This window comes from Stegastes partitus, unplaced genomic scaffold (genome assembly GCF_000690725.1).
Source record: "Stegastes partitus isolate 25-593 unplaced genomic scaffold, Stegastes_partitus-1.0.2 Scaffold1315, whole genome shotgun sequence".
Lineage (NCBI taxonomy): Eukaryota > Metazoa > Chordata > Actinopteri > Pomacentridae > Stegastes > Stegastes partitus.
The window spans coordinates 36,631-53,548 of record NW_007579046.1 but is presented as its reverse complement, the minus strand read 5'-3'; the positions used below and the strand labels follow the sequence as shown (position 1 = coordinate 53,548).

The 16,918-nt window shown below is 41.1% G+C and overlaps 1 protein-coding gene across 1 annotated transcript; it reads left to right on the top strand.

Moving 5' to 3' along the window:
• Window positions 1–15,164: 15,164 nt before the first annotated feature.
• LOC103369644 (alpha-2 adrenergic receptor) lies at window positions 15,165–16,469 on the top strand. The gene has a single exon (XM_008298409.1). It carries the CDS (start codon window positions 15,165–15,167, stop codon window positions 16,467–16,469), a length of 1,305 nt encoding a protein of 434 aa, XP_008296631.1.
• The last annotated feature ends 449 nt before the right edge of the window (window positions 16,470–16,918 follow it).

Here is a 16,918-nt window from a genome sequence, read left to right as displayed (position 1 = left end):
CTTGCTTATATTTTTGGGTGTTTCTCCTCTTGGTAATACTCCATATGGGGCTATATGGGTTTCAGGTCAGGTGGGTTGGCTGCCCAGTCAAGCACAGTAATACCATTTGGTAGTAGTTTTGTCGTGCTGGAAAAGGAAATCAGCATCTTTATAAAGACTATCAGGACTTAATAAAACAAAGTGGAACAATGGCAACAGATGACATGTCACCCCAAATCATCACAGAAAGACACCTTGACAAGGTCTATAAAATGGACTTTCGGCTAAAAAGGGGACTTTGGACCACTGGGGCAACAGTCCAGTTGTTTTTCTCTTTACCCCAGGTAACACGCTCTGTGGTTGTCTCTGGTTCAAGGAATGGCTTGATATTAGAAATGTTGTAGCCTCTTTCCTGAAGATGTGTGCATGGTGAGTCTTGATGCACTGACATCAGCCTCAGTCCACTCCTTGTGAAGCTCTCCCAAGTTCTTGAATTGACTGTTCTTGACAATGCTCTCAAGGTTGCAGTCATCCCTGTTGATTGTGTGCCTTTTCCTACCACATGATCCCTTTCAGTAAACTTTCCATTAACATGCTTTAACACAGCACTCTGCCAACAGCCTTTTTTTTAGCAATGACCTTGTGTGGCTTACCCTATTTGCAGATGGCCAAGATGATCATTTTCATGGCAACTTTCAAATCAGCCATCTTCCCCATGATAGTGGTTGCATGTACTGAACTGAGAGATACATGGTGTTTATAAATTGTAAATGGGCTGCACTTATATATCACTTTTCTACCTTAGCGGCACTCAAAGCACCTTACAGTGTTTTCTCATTCACACACCAATGGCAACAGAGCTGCCATGCAAGGCACTAGCCTGCCAATGGGAGCAACTTCGGGTTCAGTGTCTTGCCCAAGGACACTTCAACTGTGAAGGGGCCAGGGATCAAACCGCCAACCTTATGATCAGAGGACAACCGCTCTACCACCTGAACCACAGTCGCTACTGTTGAAAAGTAATTTACTCAAACTTGAAATGAAATGCTGTAATATTGTTGAGATATTGGATTTAACATGCTGGTTCTGTGAAAGTTTTACTGGCTCATAGAGGTGTGAGGTTATCTTGTTGAGAGGGGCTTGAGGAAAGGAAGAAGCACACATCTGTATATCCTAACAGCATTTACTTTACCCCACCAAGCAAACCACAAAACACAACGAAAGTGCATTTCCCCCCCAAATGGTGTGAACTTTAAGTGTTGCTTTCTCTTGCAATATTTATTACATCCTCCCAGATCCTTGGTGTATTACTCCAGTCTAGTTATGACACACCACCAGGGAAAGCTCACACTTCAAAAAGGAGAGATGTTGTGACAGTTGACACGATGCACTTATTGCTCATCATTTAAAAAGTTTATACAGTCACTCGTTGTGAGCATAGCTGATCTTTCTCGCTGTGGAAGCATCATTAAGACACACGGGATTTGAAGCCTCATTGATTTCATCACATATAACAGATGTGTTACCACTAGGAATACTAGTAGCTTTAATACAGCGGCCTACTGTGTATTAAAATGCCATAGAACACCTCAGCCTGTGTAAATGCTTAGGAGGGAATGCAAATTTAATCGCAACACAACACAAAAGAATGTTACACAAATGTAGTTCAGAAAAGAAATTGCAACCATGGCCATTTGGACGTTCCACAGAAAGCAACAAATGAAATGTTACACTAGCGTAAGGGTGCATGGATTTTTGCAGTTATTTTTCTTTTTGCTATATAATTAAGCCCATCATTCCCTATTAAGTTTACCCAGACAAGTCAATTCATTAGGCTTGTCTAATGCACAGTTGAAAACTACAGATAGATTTTGGAAAAAAGTCTTGTGGTCTGTCTTTTAACACAGTTTTGATCATATGTACTAGCTTATACTTTTTTAAATAATTAGATCTATGGATCATTACCAAACAAAGAAATGAAGTAATCTCAAAATGATGCCACCTACTTTGGCTGAGTACTGATGAATACGATAGAAATGTCATCACATTAGTGCCACAATTTTTATTTTGGTTTTCTCCTGACTTTATCTTAACTCTGCATTTCATCTTCCCAAAAACTATAATGCCATTTATTTAATGCTAGCTATGCCCTTTTGTGCCACAGTTCAAGGTAAACCTACTTGGAGGCCAAGTTCAAAATATAAACTGAATGCAAATTAGTCATTTTGAAAACAGAGCATCGACACGACCGGAAGACAAGGAGCCATATTCACAGGCTATGCACTTGTGTGTTCAGTGTGAATTACTGTTGGCTGTTGAATCAAGTTAGCACCTTTGTCACCTGATGAAAGATTAGCAGTGTTGCTGAGCAGCATCCAAGAAGTCACAAAAGCAGCTCTACCGAAAAAATAAATCTGGTGGACTGCTTGTAAATCACCTCTCAAGGAGTGGGCATTAAGGGGGCAGGATTATGCGAAGGGTGAGTAAGTTGAGTATTGGTTCCTCATTTGGAAGATCCCAGCTCAGTATTTTTTTAATTGGCTGGTAAAGCTGGGAGGCGTTCTAGTTGTTGGGTTGCATAAGGAATGGCAGATGTAAACATATTCATATCTTAACAACTGCAAAGCAAAAAAATGGATTTTCACCACATAGGATCTTTTAAAAGCTGCAACGGCAACCAGTAACTAGTAGAGAATTAGTTTGTAAGCAAATCAAAATTTGGACATTGGAAGGAGGTGGTACTTCATTTGAGATCAGCAACTAAGGAATGCCCTAAATTTTGTCTAAATAAGTGGTAGTGAGGGCATCACTTTAGAGATTAAACTTTAAATAACAGCGCTGTCGTCCAGTTCAACATTATGAACAAAGAAGGAAGTGGCATCAAACAATTTATTCCCCCTTTTAGAAATGAGTAATACTTCAGTGCACAGAGATTTCCGTGTGTGCAGGATGCAAATGTTGTATCCTTTGCTTGTCCTTTGTTCAGCAGGTAGTGATACCCATGAAACAGCAGGAGAGCTTTCGAGGCGACAATCACCGTGGCAGGTTGAAGGGGCGCCTGGGGACAGGCACAGATGTACCAGCTCTTCAAAGAATGACCTGTGATCCCTCTTTCAACCCAACCTATCTCTCAAAAGTCCTTGAGGCGAACAAAAAAAAAAGCAGTGGAGTCAAGGCAAGGGACATGAGGGAAAATGTTGAATATGCTTCTGCTTGGAAGGATTTGCTTGTGCTCAAGTGAGCAAAGAGGCAGAAGGTTATTGGGAATCAGATTGCAGTGGCGTTAGAAGAAGGGGATGTTTTCAGTATCAGTATTCAGCAAGTCCTTCTGCACAATTTCTGGGGCTGACATTGACATAAATTCATTTGTATGAAATATAGCTATAATTTCTTCATATTTATATAGCGTACAGGGAACATTCCGTCATCAAGAGAAGCTGACTGCATTGTTAAGATGATAGCAGAAGTGAAAAGTTGTGGAAACTATTGTGGTTGTCTCTGAACAGGTCAACCAAAAGAGCAGATGGACACTTGTCCCCTCTTCAAGGTAGCAAGGAAACTTTTGACTGCAGGTTTAGTCGTCTGATTTATCTTTGCCCAAACATAGTTCAACACTTACATCTAACTGCTGTTTGTACCAGGGATGGTTTAGAGAAAGAGGAAAAGGGTCAGGATCCTGCTGCAGTTTGTTTTAAACTGATGTCTCAAACCCTTCCAATTGATATTTTGTGATGTGGCGAGTCCTTAAAAGAAGTCTTACTGTCTGAATCACTGTACAGTAGTAGTTATTCATTAGCTTTGGAAGTTTTCCTCATGTGCTACTTTCACAATGATATAAATAATAGCTGACATTTCAGGGAGTCAACAGCGATCTTTATATCTGAGCCTGGCCTTTCTGTGGCTTGACATTTATCCTGCACTTAATTGGTTCAAGAAAAAACAGTACTCTAGCCTCTTATGCACTCTCTACCTACCCCTTGTTCTCTTTGTCTCTTTCAATTAGGAACTTTGCCCTTAGGGCTGCCTAGAAAACGTTCAAAGACTTAAAGCATCTTGTGTGACCTCACAAAGGGCACGAATTCTGAATTAATGGCATTTTCTGCCCACACGAAAAGCCTTTAGTACACAGTTAGAGCATGCAACACTACTGACATGGACGAACAGAGCGTTGCATGGAACAGAAAAGGTGGAAACAAAATACACCGAGTTTCATCTTGGCTCATCAGTGTGTTTGGTTTTAATACATTTAGAGAAGACCAAATGCATTCTCTGCACAGTTTGTGATGATTCATTCCAGGCCGAATCAACAAATAATAACTGAGTGTGCCCAATTTATCAGTCCGGAGGCATGCAGAATAAATTTGTTATTAAGGAGTTTTCATAAGAAGACATATGAGCCTAGTTTTACTAACAACTGAATCTAGCTTTACTCAATCACTTTGCAGATTAGTTTTTAGTAAAGATGGAGACACAACTATTGGCTACTATAAACAATCTCTAAATGTCACTATAGTTGATGAAATGCTACAGATGATGGATGGAGTTATAATAGTGGACTGTTAAGTTCCGTTAAACCAGATGTTTATCTGATAATGGAGTAACTAAATGTACGGAAATAATTCCATCATTATTTACATCAGTGCCAAATGCCAACACAGTGGTGAGCAGCTCCACTAACATTAGTCCTACACAGGTGGATAATCTTGGTGATAGGACGGCAGCCTCACTGCGTACATCACTCGAAACTCTGAAAAAGAAGGCAATGAATTATAAAAGAATAGCTCCATGGTGTAAAGAACAATCTTAAAGAATATTTCAAGATGGCTGGAAAGACAGTGGCGTTGCACAAACTCAGGAGAATTTCATCTAACCTGGAAAGACAGTTTTATCACATATAAAAAAGTGATTCATAGGACAAGAACTACTTATTAATGATCTCCTTTAAAAATAAAATTTTGAAGATTAGATAAAAAATCTTGAACATATCTTTAGGTGCAGTGGCTCTGGAGGCATCCATAGGAACAGACTTATATTTGAAATGCTTCTCTGCTGTAAATCTCTCAGAGCTCACATTCAGAATAAATTCTTCCCACCCAGCAACAGGTCTCTAAGACTCCATTCCAACCAGACTGTTCAAGGACATCTTTCCTTTAATTTACACTCCTGTATTAGACATCATCAGCCTTTCTTTATTAACAGGCTACGTACTGCAGGCTTTTAAGGTTGCTATAATCAAACCACTACTCAACAAAACGTATGCTGGATCCAGTGCTCTAAAAAAAAACAGGCTTATAATGGCTCACGTGTGCGTAAGTAATGTTTAAACACGTCAGTTCACGTCAGCGTTCAGTGGATTTCTTTAAAGCTCAATGTATTTTATATTCAGTCAATACACAACTGCTTAAATGTTTGAGGCAACTTTAAAATGTCCTTGTTTTTAAAGAAAGGAACATTGTTTTAAATTAAGATGACAGGTAAATATAATTAGTATTGATTCGAAATGTTGTAAATGACTGTTAATGATCAATTGAATCTTGGGCAGGGCTCAGCAGGGTTGAAAGCGGGTCGGGTGCTCGGTACATCGGGCACCTTGGTGTGCCGCCCCCTGGTGGCAGCGGCTGGTTCTGGGGATGTGAAACGTCATCACACTAGTTAGACGTAGCTGGGCTCACCTCCACACACAGCAAGGGCTCAGGAACCAAAAGAGGGATTGAACAGAGTTGTCCAGGATGAGAACTACTGGGCCGGATGTGGGGATACTCAGCGCCATTTTGTCTCCCCTGAGAATGAGAGAGTCTGTCTGTGAATGGGTTTTGTGGAGGGGAAAACTCTGTTTTTTGTGCTTATGCGCTGAACAGCAGCTCAGAGTACTCTGCCTTCTTGCAGTGTTGGGTGGTGTCCTGAAAAGGGGTACCACCTGGGGTCTCCATTGTTCTCCTGGGTGTTTTCAATGCTCACATGGGCTATGAAGAAAGCCCTCAGGCTGAAGAAGGAGGCTTTTTGGGCCTGGTTGGGCTCGGGGGTCTCCTGAAGCAGCAAACAGGCAGCGGTGGGCCAAAAGAGCTGCAGCAGTTGTGGAGGCTAAAACTCAGGTGTGGGAGGAGTTCAGGGAGGCTATGGAGCGGGACTTTCATTTGGTGTTCGACATGTACAGGCTGTAAACAGACCTGGACTGGCGACACTGTTGGGCTCTGGAAAGAGCACTTTGAGGAACATGCAAAAATGCATGGTCTTTAATGTTCTGGTACTTGTAAAAGAACACATAACCAGACTGCCGACAGTGCTGACTCTCATTGGATTTTATATCTGTTTTACATCCAAAGCACATCATAGATTTCAAACTGCATTGCTCATTAATCACTTTTATGCCTGTCAGCGGGAATTGATGGGAAGTAACATATGATGAATGATGAAGCTGAGGTTTGAATGACAAAATGGGCACGCCTGCACTGTATTAAAGGTATTCCCTTGGTAGTTAAGAACCCAGGGTTCCTCGTGAGTTCAAAGCATATTGTAATAAGGAACATTTTTCAGGTTGATTACGCACATTTCTGAATGTTTAATTCTACATTAACATGTTTTTTGACCACTTGGGTAATTTCAGTAATGGTGAACATTGTCTATCACAGTTGCCTATTTACACATCCAGCAACAACAAAAATATTCATCCATCCATCCATTTTCTATACACCGCTTAATCCTCATTAGGGTCGCGGAGGGGCTGGAGCCTATCAAAAAATATTCATTTGAAGTAATATTTTTTCAAAAAGTAAAATAATAAAATATTTTCTCTCACTGGGCTCTGTAACTGCTAACTCCAATTACTGGCCAGAATGTGAAACGGGGACTTGCTGCTGACAGCATGTGTTGTGTGGCCCAACCAGTCAGCTATCAGGTATATGTATATTAATTAGCTAAATAATTACAGTAATGCAAGGCTTTATTAATCCTCAATAAGAAGTTACAATGATCCAATAATGAATTCTTTTCTTTAAAGAGAAAATCTCTTTTGGTGTCAGTCTGCAGTCAGTCTCACTTAAGGACACTTAGTGGAGCAGAAAATGATTCGCAAATATCACTTATTCTGAAGGTCAGTCAGTAATAAGTGTCAGTTCTAATAAGAAACAAGTGATATAGAGCAATTTATGGAGAAAATACAAAAGGGTATATGAGAGTGTTACTGAACGCTGATGCCTGAGGGGTCCCTGAAGCTCCTTCATTCACCGTGTTACTCATCATGACTCACCGCCTGTTTGACTGAATTAAGAAAGACATGCATTATACACAGATACATATAAAGATAATCACGGCCACCTCAATCCTTTGAATAACTACTATACAAAAAAAAAAGAAAAGATTTAAAAATGTATCCAAAGACTAGATTGAAGCCGTCTATTTCAAGCATTCGGTGGGAACAGAAGGCATAAACAGCTATTTGCTAATATGCACCCAGACAACAATCCTATTGACATTGTATTTGCTTGCTAGCCCTTGAACAACTATGATGAGGTTTACCATAACAAAGCAGAGAGCTGCCACACACATAGTCAAGGTCAGGTTGTATTCAATGTGATATGAATGTCCAATGGCTGATTAATTGTTTTGTGTATACATATTACCCAGAATTAATACAAAAAACAAAACAAAAAAACAAAACACTCAATCATGAACCGCATTGTGCAAATTTCAGAGATTTACATATGAACCATGAGGCTCAATGTCTTAGTCAAATCTGCTTTTCTTTTTCTTTTATCTTACTGTATAAGCAAATTGCTGGAACCACTTTTTTTTTTCATGTCCATCCATCCATCCATCCATCCATCCATCCATCGACTTAGGGTGAAGGCAGGAGACACCCTGGACAGGTCACCAGTCTATCACAGGGCTACACTTAGAGACAGACAACCAAGCACACTCACATTCACACCCATGGACAATTTAGAATCACCAATTAACCTCAACATGTTTTTGGACTATAGGAGGAAGCCGGAGAACCCGGGGAGAACCCACGTTGCTCGGGGAGAACATGCAAACTCCACGCAGAAAGATCCCAGGTGTCCTCACTGGCACGAGAACCTTCTTGCTGCGAGGCAACGATGTCACCGCACCACCTTGCAGCCCATGTTCATACATATATGCTGTCTGCCTAAAACATACACTTCATGACCTGAGTAAGTCCCCAGAAAAGGACTAAAAGGACACCTGCTGAAAGCCTTACATATATAATGGAAACTCCCTTTGGAATGCTAATTATTGAATTACAGCCAGTTCTACAGGAGTGGAAAGCAAATTTTACTTCGTTAGTGTTTCTTGTTTTTTAGGGTTAGCTCAGCCGCTCAAAAAATTTTACCCATATTCAACTGTTTTGTTTTTGTGCAGTTTCAAGATCACAGGTGGTTTGAACTGGAATTCAAAAAGTGTTATTGCTGGGAAAGTAGAACAAGCTGGAGACTTATAGGAACCTCATCAACAGTATTCTGGATCATCAGTGACGTGTGTTTGGCACTATTCTAAGTAAAAATCACTTCAAAGTACAGAACAATGCTAAATACCCCGCAATGATGCCCTGAAATGCTCTCTGCTCATTAATTATATAGGCTGCTAAGTAGACAGCTCGTTGATTACTGTGATTGGGTTCATCAGTGACGCACAATACTCACAGACTCACGGTTCAGCTCTAAATTATTGATGCTTTTTATAAACCAGAGGAGTATCTGACACCAGAGATAAATAAGTAAAAGCCTTGTTCAGACTCTTCAGAGAGATTTGGTGGTATATTTAAAGGAAACAATAAATGTCTAAGCAAGGTGCCCTCAGAACACCTTAAATGTCTCTGGAACACGAGTGGAGGGATGGAACACCATTCTTCCAAAAGTTGATGTTTTGATGATGGTGGTGGAAGGTGCTGTCTAACGCATTAGTCGAAAATCTTTCACATGAGTTTACTAGGGTGGAGATTTAGTGACAACAAAGGTCATGGCATTTAGATCTTTCATGCTCAAATGAATCAGTGGCCCTTCGTGCCTAATGGATGGAGGAGATTTTCATCCTGGAAGAGACCACTCCCATAAAGATGGAAATATTTCATGATAGGTTAAAGGCGATCATACATTCTTATCCAGTGTGAACTCCATTTCGAGCTCTAGCCTTCACATATCTCACGAGCGAGCCAAAATCAGCTATGTCATCTCCCATCTCTCTGGCCAGGCTAAGTCTTGGTCCATAGCCGAGTGGAGGTCTCCGTAGTACAGCTCTCTTCCTCTTCACCAAGATGTTAACGCAGATCCGCCAGCAAATCGCTCCCAGCAGGGAGGCAGCCAGACATCTGCTGGGTGCCCAAAAAGCAAAGGCAGAGTCCAGGATTACGCCATTGAGTTGCGGACACCAACCAAACCAATCAGAGCTCTTCACTTTTTGCATGGATTCTCGGCTAACATGAATGATTAGTCAGTTATTCTTGACCTGCTCTTTGAATCATATGCTCTGATTGCCCTGCCTGTTAAGACTGACAATCACCTGTACTATAAGGAAAAGGAGACAGAAAAAAATAAAAGCTTGGTTCACAGTTTCCAGAGACACTTAGTTCCAGTAAACCTTCTGCTACCAACCTCCTCACCTACTTCTTCGCTTTAGCGATGCATTAGACAGGGTCGTTGCATCTGGGTCACTTCATCCCCTCCTGTCCAATAAAAGAGTTTTCAAGCCAAGAAGAAAAAGGTCCTGGTGAACCCAAACCACATGACTGAAAACTGCTCTTGCCCTTTGCCCTGTATAACCCTGTCCTCTCCCTCTGCTTGACCTTTCCCTCTATTGCCCATGTGACCAACCCCACAAGGAGGCAGCATGACAGGATGAGAGTAGAGGCCTTGGGCAAGTCATCAGTTTCAAAAATGCAGGACAAAGCGTCAGGTTTGAACAAGGGTGATCGGAAATTGTGAAACTGAAATGGTTAAAGAACAGATTCCACCTGGCCTGTCTGGCAGAGTGGAAGTGCTAAATTCTTGTGGTTAGTCAGGCGGTTGCTGATATTACTGTGCCAGCCAGGTGTCTCCCAAAATGGTTGTTGAACTGGTTGTTTTTTTTCCTCCATTTCCACTTGCACTCCAGATATATCTAAGCATTCTAAGCAAACCAAAGACGAAATCCAGTTTGCTATTTAATGTCCAAAACTTGAATCAAAGATTGTCAAGGAATTTTAAAAACAGAAAGGAAGGCCGTTCCTTTTGTAGTGATGCACACTGACAGTCAAGACCAATTAGAGTATTAATTATGGCTCAAAGCAGGTGGATCATTCCCAGTTACCACCGAGGTCTTTGAACATACATGAATTGTCTTTGATGGCTGTCGGCTGTTCAAAAGTATTTCAAGTATTGTTTGTAAGTATTGTGTGTTTTTTGTGTTGGTTGGTATTTCACAAGAAGGTAGAAGAGGCATTAAAGCTTTCAGTTTATAACTTAGGAATTCACATCATAGTATACCTTTTATTGTACATTAATTCAGATACGGACAACATGAGTATACAACACAACAGCGGAGCTCACAAGAATTAAAATGTCGACTTAGAACTTGCTATTACTGTCCTTGTGAGTGTAGCAGTAAATTGAATGAATCATAATTTATCAGTACTCATTTGGTTGTTCTGTATTTATGGAAGTGAGTTTGGACCTGAAGATGTGCTGCTGCAGTTGTGTGGAAGCTACAAGGAGGAAGCTGACAGAGGAAGGCTTGTGACTAGAAGGTCACTGGTTCAGCTCCCTAGACAAGCTATCAGGATGAGGTAGGGCAGTGAGTCATGCTTGCACCAAAGGACACTGAAAAGGACACTCTTTACTAAAGCTGCATGTGTGTATCGATACCAGCTCATTGAAAACTACGTCTTAAACATGTTCTACTTATGATTTACACAAATGATGTTGGGAAGTGGACAGAAATGGAGACTCTTAAGACCAGTGTTAAGTCTCCATTATTCTGTGGATACGTCCAGCTGCAGACACACTGATGTTCCTGTAACTATCCTATTTCATCTTTTTCTCTGGATTTGGAGCTACGTGTCTTATCTGCAGTCACTGGCTTCACCAACCTCCCAAATGTTCTTTGTTCTGTTTGTAATGATTATCTGTTCTCCATCTGCTATCCGACTATCCCTCACTCCCTTCATCCCCACTCTCACCCTAACCAGCCAAAGCAGATGGCCTCCATCCCTGAGCCTGGTTCTGTTGGAGTTCTTTTTTGGTTCCTTCCCACCATCACCAACTGCTTGTTCATAGAGAATCCAAAAACAACTTTGGATTGTTGGGTTCTCTGTTCCTTGTTTAAAATCCGTACGGTCTTCACATTATTAGATGAAGTGCTGTGAGATGACATGTGCTGTGAATTGATGCTATAAAGATAAAATTGAATTGAATTAAATTGCCATGCAGCTGTCTTCATTTTAGATCAACAACATTTAGTTTAAAAGTTTTTTTTTATGAGTTTCCAGAGGCAGCAAACAAAGGCTGAATGCCCCAGGGTAGTAGCATAGACCTCAGCATTGTGCAAATGAAGAATGGGCTGTTGCGATGTCTCATCTCTCATAACAGAAAGCACTGTTTTCAGAATACATTGCAGGGCTGTTTACATGCACAATAAATGGGAAGTGCAGAAATGATGAACCCCTTTGTTGGATGCAGCTCTGTGACACACAAGCTATTATCAAACCTAATGGTTACCCCTTTTTTCTTCCAATAGACTCAAGGTAATATGGACATTTTTGTCATGGCGTCTTCCAATGTCCAATAACAACAACAACAAAAAAAGTATTCCATGTTATCCAGCAACCGCTTTGTTCCATATTTAACCTTAGTGATTCATACTTTACATTAAATAACAGAACATTTTCACCTTTCTTTTTAAAAAAATGTAAAACAACAACTTGCGTTAACTGAAACGGTGGGATAACGTGCTGCAATCGATTCATGAAGTCAAAGTCTGTGTGACAAGGATGACCAAATATTGCAGCAGACATTTTATCATTTACTGTCAGTGCTTATTTTTTGCAAGTTACATGTACGGATATAAAGACTGGATTATTTATCAAAGTCAATGATAGTTTTATTTCTTTTGAAAACGTTCATCCTGGAATTTCTTTTTACATATTTTCAGCATTTTTCTCATATCACTGCAGTAGATGCTATGGCTGTTTTCAAAAATCACGTTTATTATATTTCACCTCTAACAACTCTGTGGCCTTGAATGAAAACTATCTTTGAATCTTCAGTGAATTTGTTCATGTGCAAAAAGGTAAGTTAGTGATTATTTAACACGTTATTTGATGCAATGCAGTCCATAATATAGTTAGTGTGATATTCACCATGGTCAGCAGATTTCCTCTGTAATGTGCTGTTTTGCAATCCTAATTAGGTGCAAAACCTTTTCAGAAAACTGGATAAACTGATGTTTAGTCCCTCCAGTGATTGATGGCAGCATTGGGGTGATAACTCTTTATCCCATAGAGAGTATTTCAATGTTTGCCTCATTTGTTTCCTCTGAGTTTTAAGCCCATGTGTGCCAACAAGTGTCAAAGTTATTCATCAGTATATTCTGAGGGCTGTTTTTTTTTTTTTTTTTTAATTTGTGCAATAATTATGAAATATTTGCAACTTACAATTCTTTTCTTCTATCCCATTTCAGAACCACACATCTGCCTTGATGCACAAACTGTTCAGAGAAATGATTGGATGTCGATCATGTGGTAAAGGAGAGTTGAGCACATGACAGCGTACACAACAGAGGCTCGGCGTCTCTACAGATTCTGCAAATCAGAAGGTAAGTGCCGATTTGTTTCAGGTCTAGTCTGGTACATCTCATATACAGGTGAACTTTGGGAGAGTTTTCATAACTTTTTCATCAATCTCTGGCTCAACAATGTCATTGTGCAATGAAAATAAAGTTTAATCAAATTTGGTTTGTTCTAATTAGGCTCCTTTTATTGGACCTGGATCCATTTACTAACCAGTCACAAGCATTTGTAAAGCAGCACCAAAGTCTCCCAATTTTTCAATTTTTGTTTGTTTTTGTTGTGGAATTTGAATCCTGTAGTTCGTGGTGTGAATGTCCACTGTCCTTGTGTTTTCAGGGTTTTGTTTTGTTTTTTATAATTAGCTGTCATTTAATGAATCTTTTCCAACAAGTGTGTAAATTCAGTAAGTACAGTAAAATAAAATAAAAAATAGCAGTTCACTCTGTTTATGTAGCCCATCCATCCATCCATCCATTTTCTATACACCACTTTGTCCTCTGGAGGGTTGCAGGGGTGCTTAAGCCAGAGCACCCGGTGGGAACCCACACAAGTACAGGGAGAACATACAAATAACAAACAGAAAGGCCCCAGGCTGAGAATCTAACCTATGACCTTCGAGCTGTGAGGTGACAGTGCCAATCATATTGTGTGTTTATCTGTAACATGCAAGGACATACAGTTTAGAAAATATTACTAGTTGACTTTGGTAGTATCTTTTTATTGTTGTTCATGTATGTTTAAAGATAGGACTTTTATGACTGCCTCACTTTTTTTTCCCTATTTCAACTCACCTGCAATCACAGAGTATTTGATCTACTGGGCCAATTAATGGCACACAATGAGAAACAGCAGTGAAGTTTTTAGTCTTTCATCCTCAAAAAAAAATAAATCTTAGAAAGTATTTGATATATCAAGTAAAATTTGACAGAAACAATTTTAAATATCGATAACTTATGGGTACGAAACGTTTCAAGCAAATTAGAGATGTTTAAGCAGAAGGCATCTGATAATTTTAGATGGAATTACTCCTCTGCAAGTTGACAGGATGGGTTTAGTTTGTTATGTATGGAACCCCGTCATTATCACATGACAGCTTTTAAGTGGAAATGTTCAGCCATGGTGTTGACTGCTTATTTCCCTCATTATGTATCTTCCAGTTTTAAAAAAGAAACATCAACTAGACATGGTAATAAAGTAAAAAAATTCAATTTTCATCAGAAAATGTACGAGTGAAAGGCAACAATTTGTTCTACCTGCAAGGAATTCTCAACCTTTTAAGCTTATGCTTCTTGATTTTGGAATGTTTAATTTGTGTCTAAAAGCTTCCCTGAGGGGCTCTGACATCAATATGCATCTTTTCCAACATTTCAACACAGTAAAACAGATGCTGTAGGCCCTCAAATTGCACCGACAAATGTCTGAGCCCAACCCTCAGGGTGTGTGTGTGTATGTGTGTGTGTGTGTGTGTGTGAGCCGTGAAAAGACTAAGCCTGAAAACGTGGATGTGTGAAGGTGTATAGGGACAGGTGAAACGCAGCAGACTGTTGAAAATCTAACCCATTTGCTATTCCTGATGCACACAGAGGTGTGTCTGGATGAGCAGACTGTCTCTCTGCCTATGAGCTAAACTCCCAAATCCACAACAAGCCACACATCTTCAGCTTCCTCCCACCACTCTCACACTTCTCATGATCTCCTTGAAGCTGCTACCACATGCACAAGATTTTTGATCACACCTTTGGCATTTTATCTTAAATAGCCTGACAACTTCTTCGCTTTGGTTACGGACCGTCTTGAACAGTGGTAGCATATTGTGAGTGCAGCAATATCTCCAGCGAGTTTATTAAAGAGTAGAAAAGAAAAATCTGCAAAGGTTATAGAGACACAATTTGCATGTTTACTAATCAAGGCTCACACTGATTCAGAAATTTGGAACAATTTCATGTCTCATTTTGAAGTCGCCACACAAAATCAATTATTAATTTGGAAATGGAGACTTAAATACAGCCTTGCCCCAGCCTCATTGCATTCCCACAATATGACAATAATGCTGTGCGCCGGGGGTGGGGCAGCGGTGCGTGAGTTTTATGAGTACAACACATGGGGCATCATTAGGAGCGAAAGCGCACCATGCTGACGGAGGGAGAGCTCCACTCAACTCTTGGCAAACAAGAGGCGCATGATAAGACTGCAACAGCATGTAAGATTGGAAGTTATCTTGATCAACAGGCTGCAATTTGCCTCCTAAGTGGGTATCTGTACGTGCGCGCGTCTCCGTGTCGTCAGATTAGTAAATTAGCGGAGCAGCGCGCCTTTGATGGACTCTCCTGTCGTTAGAGGGTTGGATACAAATGTGTGCCAGCATTCACCCAGTTCAGGATACATGTGAAAAACGCGCAGAGTTGGAATGGATCCGTTTAACGCCAGCGGAATGGACGCGTTCACGGTGATCCATTTGAATTCGTCCTGGAGCCTGGACAGTGGATACTCTTTAGCAGCTATAGCTGGAATTGCAGCCCTTGTAAGTTTTCTCATTCTTTTTACCGTCATTGGAAATATTCTGGTGGTTATCGCTGTGTTAACGAGCAGGGCGCTTAAAGCCCCCCAGAACCTTTTTCTGGTGTCTCTGGCCACCGCGGACATCCTCGTCGCCACTTTGGTGATGCCGTTTTCCCTGGCGAATGAACTTATGGGCTACTGGTATTTTGGAAAAGTTTGGTGTGGTATTTATCTGGCTTTGGATGTTTTGTTCTGTACTTCATCTATTGTGCATCTGTGCGCAATAAGCCTGGACCGGTACTGGTCCGTTACGCAAGCTGTAGAGTACAATCTGAAGCGGACTCCCAAACGCGTCAAGTGCATCATCCTGATTGTGTGGCTTATATCTGCGTTTATCTCATCTCCTCCGCTCATATCTATCGACAGCAACAACGACATCAGCTCCCAGCCTCAGTGCGAACTGAATGATGACACTTGGTACATTCTCTCCTCCAGCATCGCGTCCTTCTTCGCTCCCTGCTTAATTATGATTCTGGTGTACATCAGAATCTACCAGGTGGCCAAAACCAGAACCAGAAGCATGTCGGGAAAAAAATCCAAGCCAGATGGTGTGACACAAACTGAGAATGGACTGAGCAAAGCCACCTCCCCTTTCCATGGCGAGAGGGAGAATGGTCACTGTCAGTGCCCGCCTACGCCCAGCCAACGCACCGTCACCGTGGGCCAGCAGACTGAGAGCCCTGACATGGAGGAGAGCTCCTCATCAGAAGACAAAGGTCACAGACCCAGCCAGCACCAGGATTCCCAGAGAACCAAGAGGGCCAGCAAAAACAAGGGCCCCCTTTCCAAACACTCCACTGGCATCTCCAGGGTCAGTAACAAGTCCATGGACCTCTTTGCTTCCAGGAGGAAACGTCGCCGGAGCTCCTTAGCCAGAAAAAAGGCCTCTCAAGCCAGGGAGAAGAGGTTTACGTTTGTCCTGGCTGTGGTCATGGGGGTGTTTGTTGTGTGTTGGTTCCCCTTTTTCTTTAGCTACAGCCTGTATGGTGTGTGTAGGGAGTCCTGTAAGATTCCTGACCCCTTGTTTAAATTCTTCTTTTGGATTGGCTACTGTAACAGCTCCCTCAACCCTGCCATTTACACCATCTTCAACCGAGACTTCCGGCACGCCTTCCAGAAGATCCTTTGCAAGTCGTGGAAAAAGTCCTTTTAGATGTGAAAGCAGACGATTGACAATCTCACAGGAAATATCAAAGTGAATTTAAAAAAAAAAGAAACCTGTTGTGTTTGTTACTGCCAATTGTTCTGTCTCATTGTCCTGTTGTATTTCAGTCATGGCAGCACACACGCTGAACCGTCTACTGGGATCTCCACAAGCTTACAGTGTTTTCATTTCATTACGCTCTCCCAGTCTGATCAGTGAATGTTCGCATTCTTTAAATCCCACTGTGTGGTAATGCTTTCATAGCATTTTATCACTGGTGACGCTGTTTGTGTATCCACAAAAGATAGATTTATCTTCCAGGAGGCCTTATGGAAAAACAATAAATTGGTGGGCTCATCCCATTCTGTGCTAGTTCTCTCAGTTTTTTCCCCCATTAGATGCTACCTGACCACAAATTGGTACAGCGTTAATTTAGAAATATGCACCATATACACACA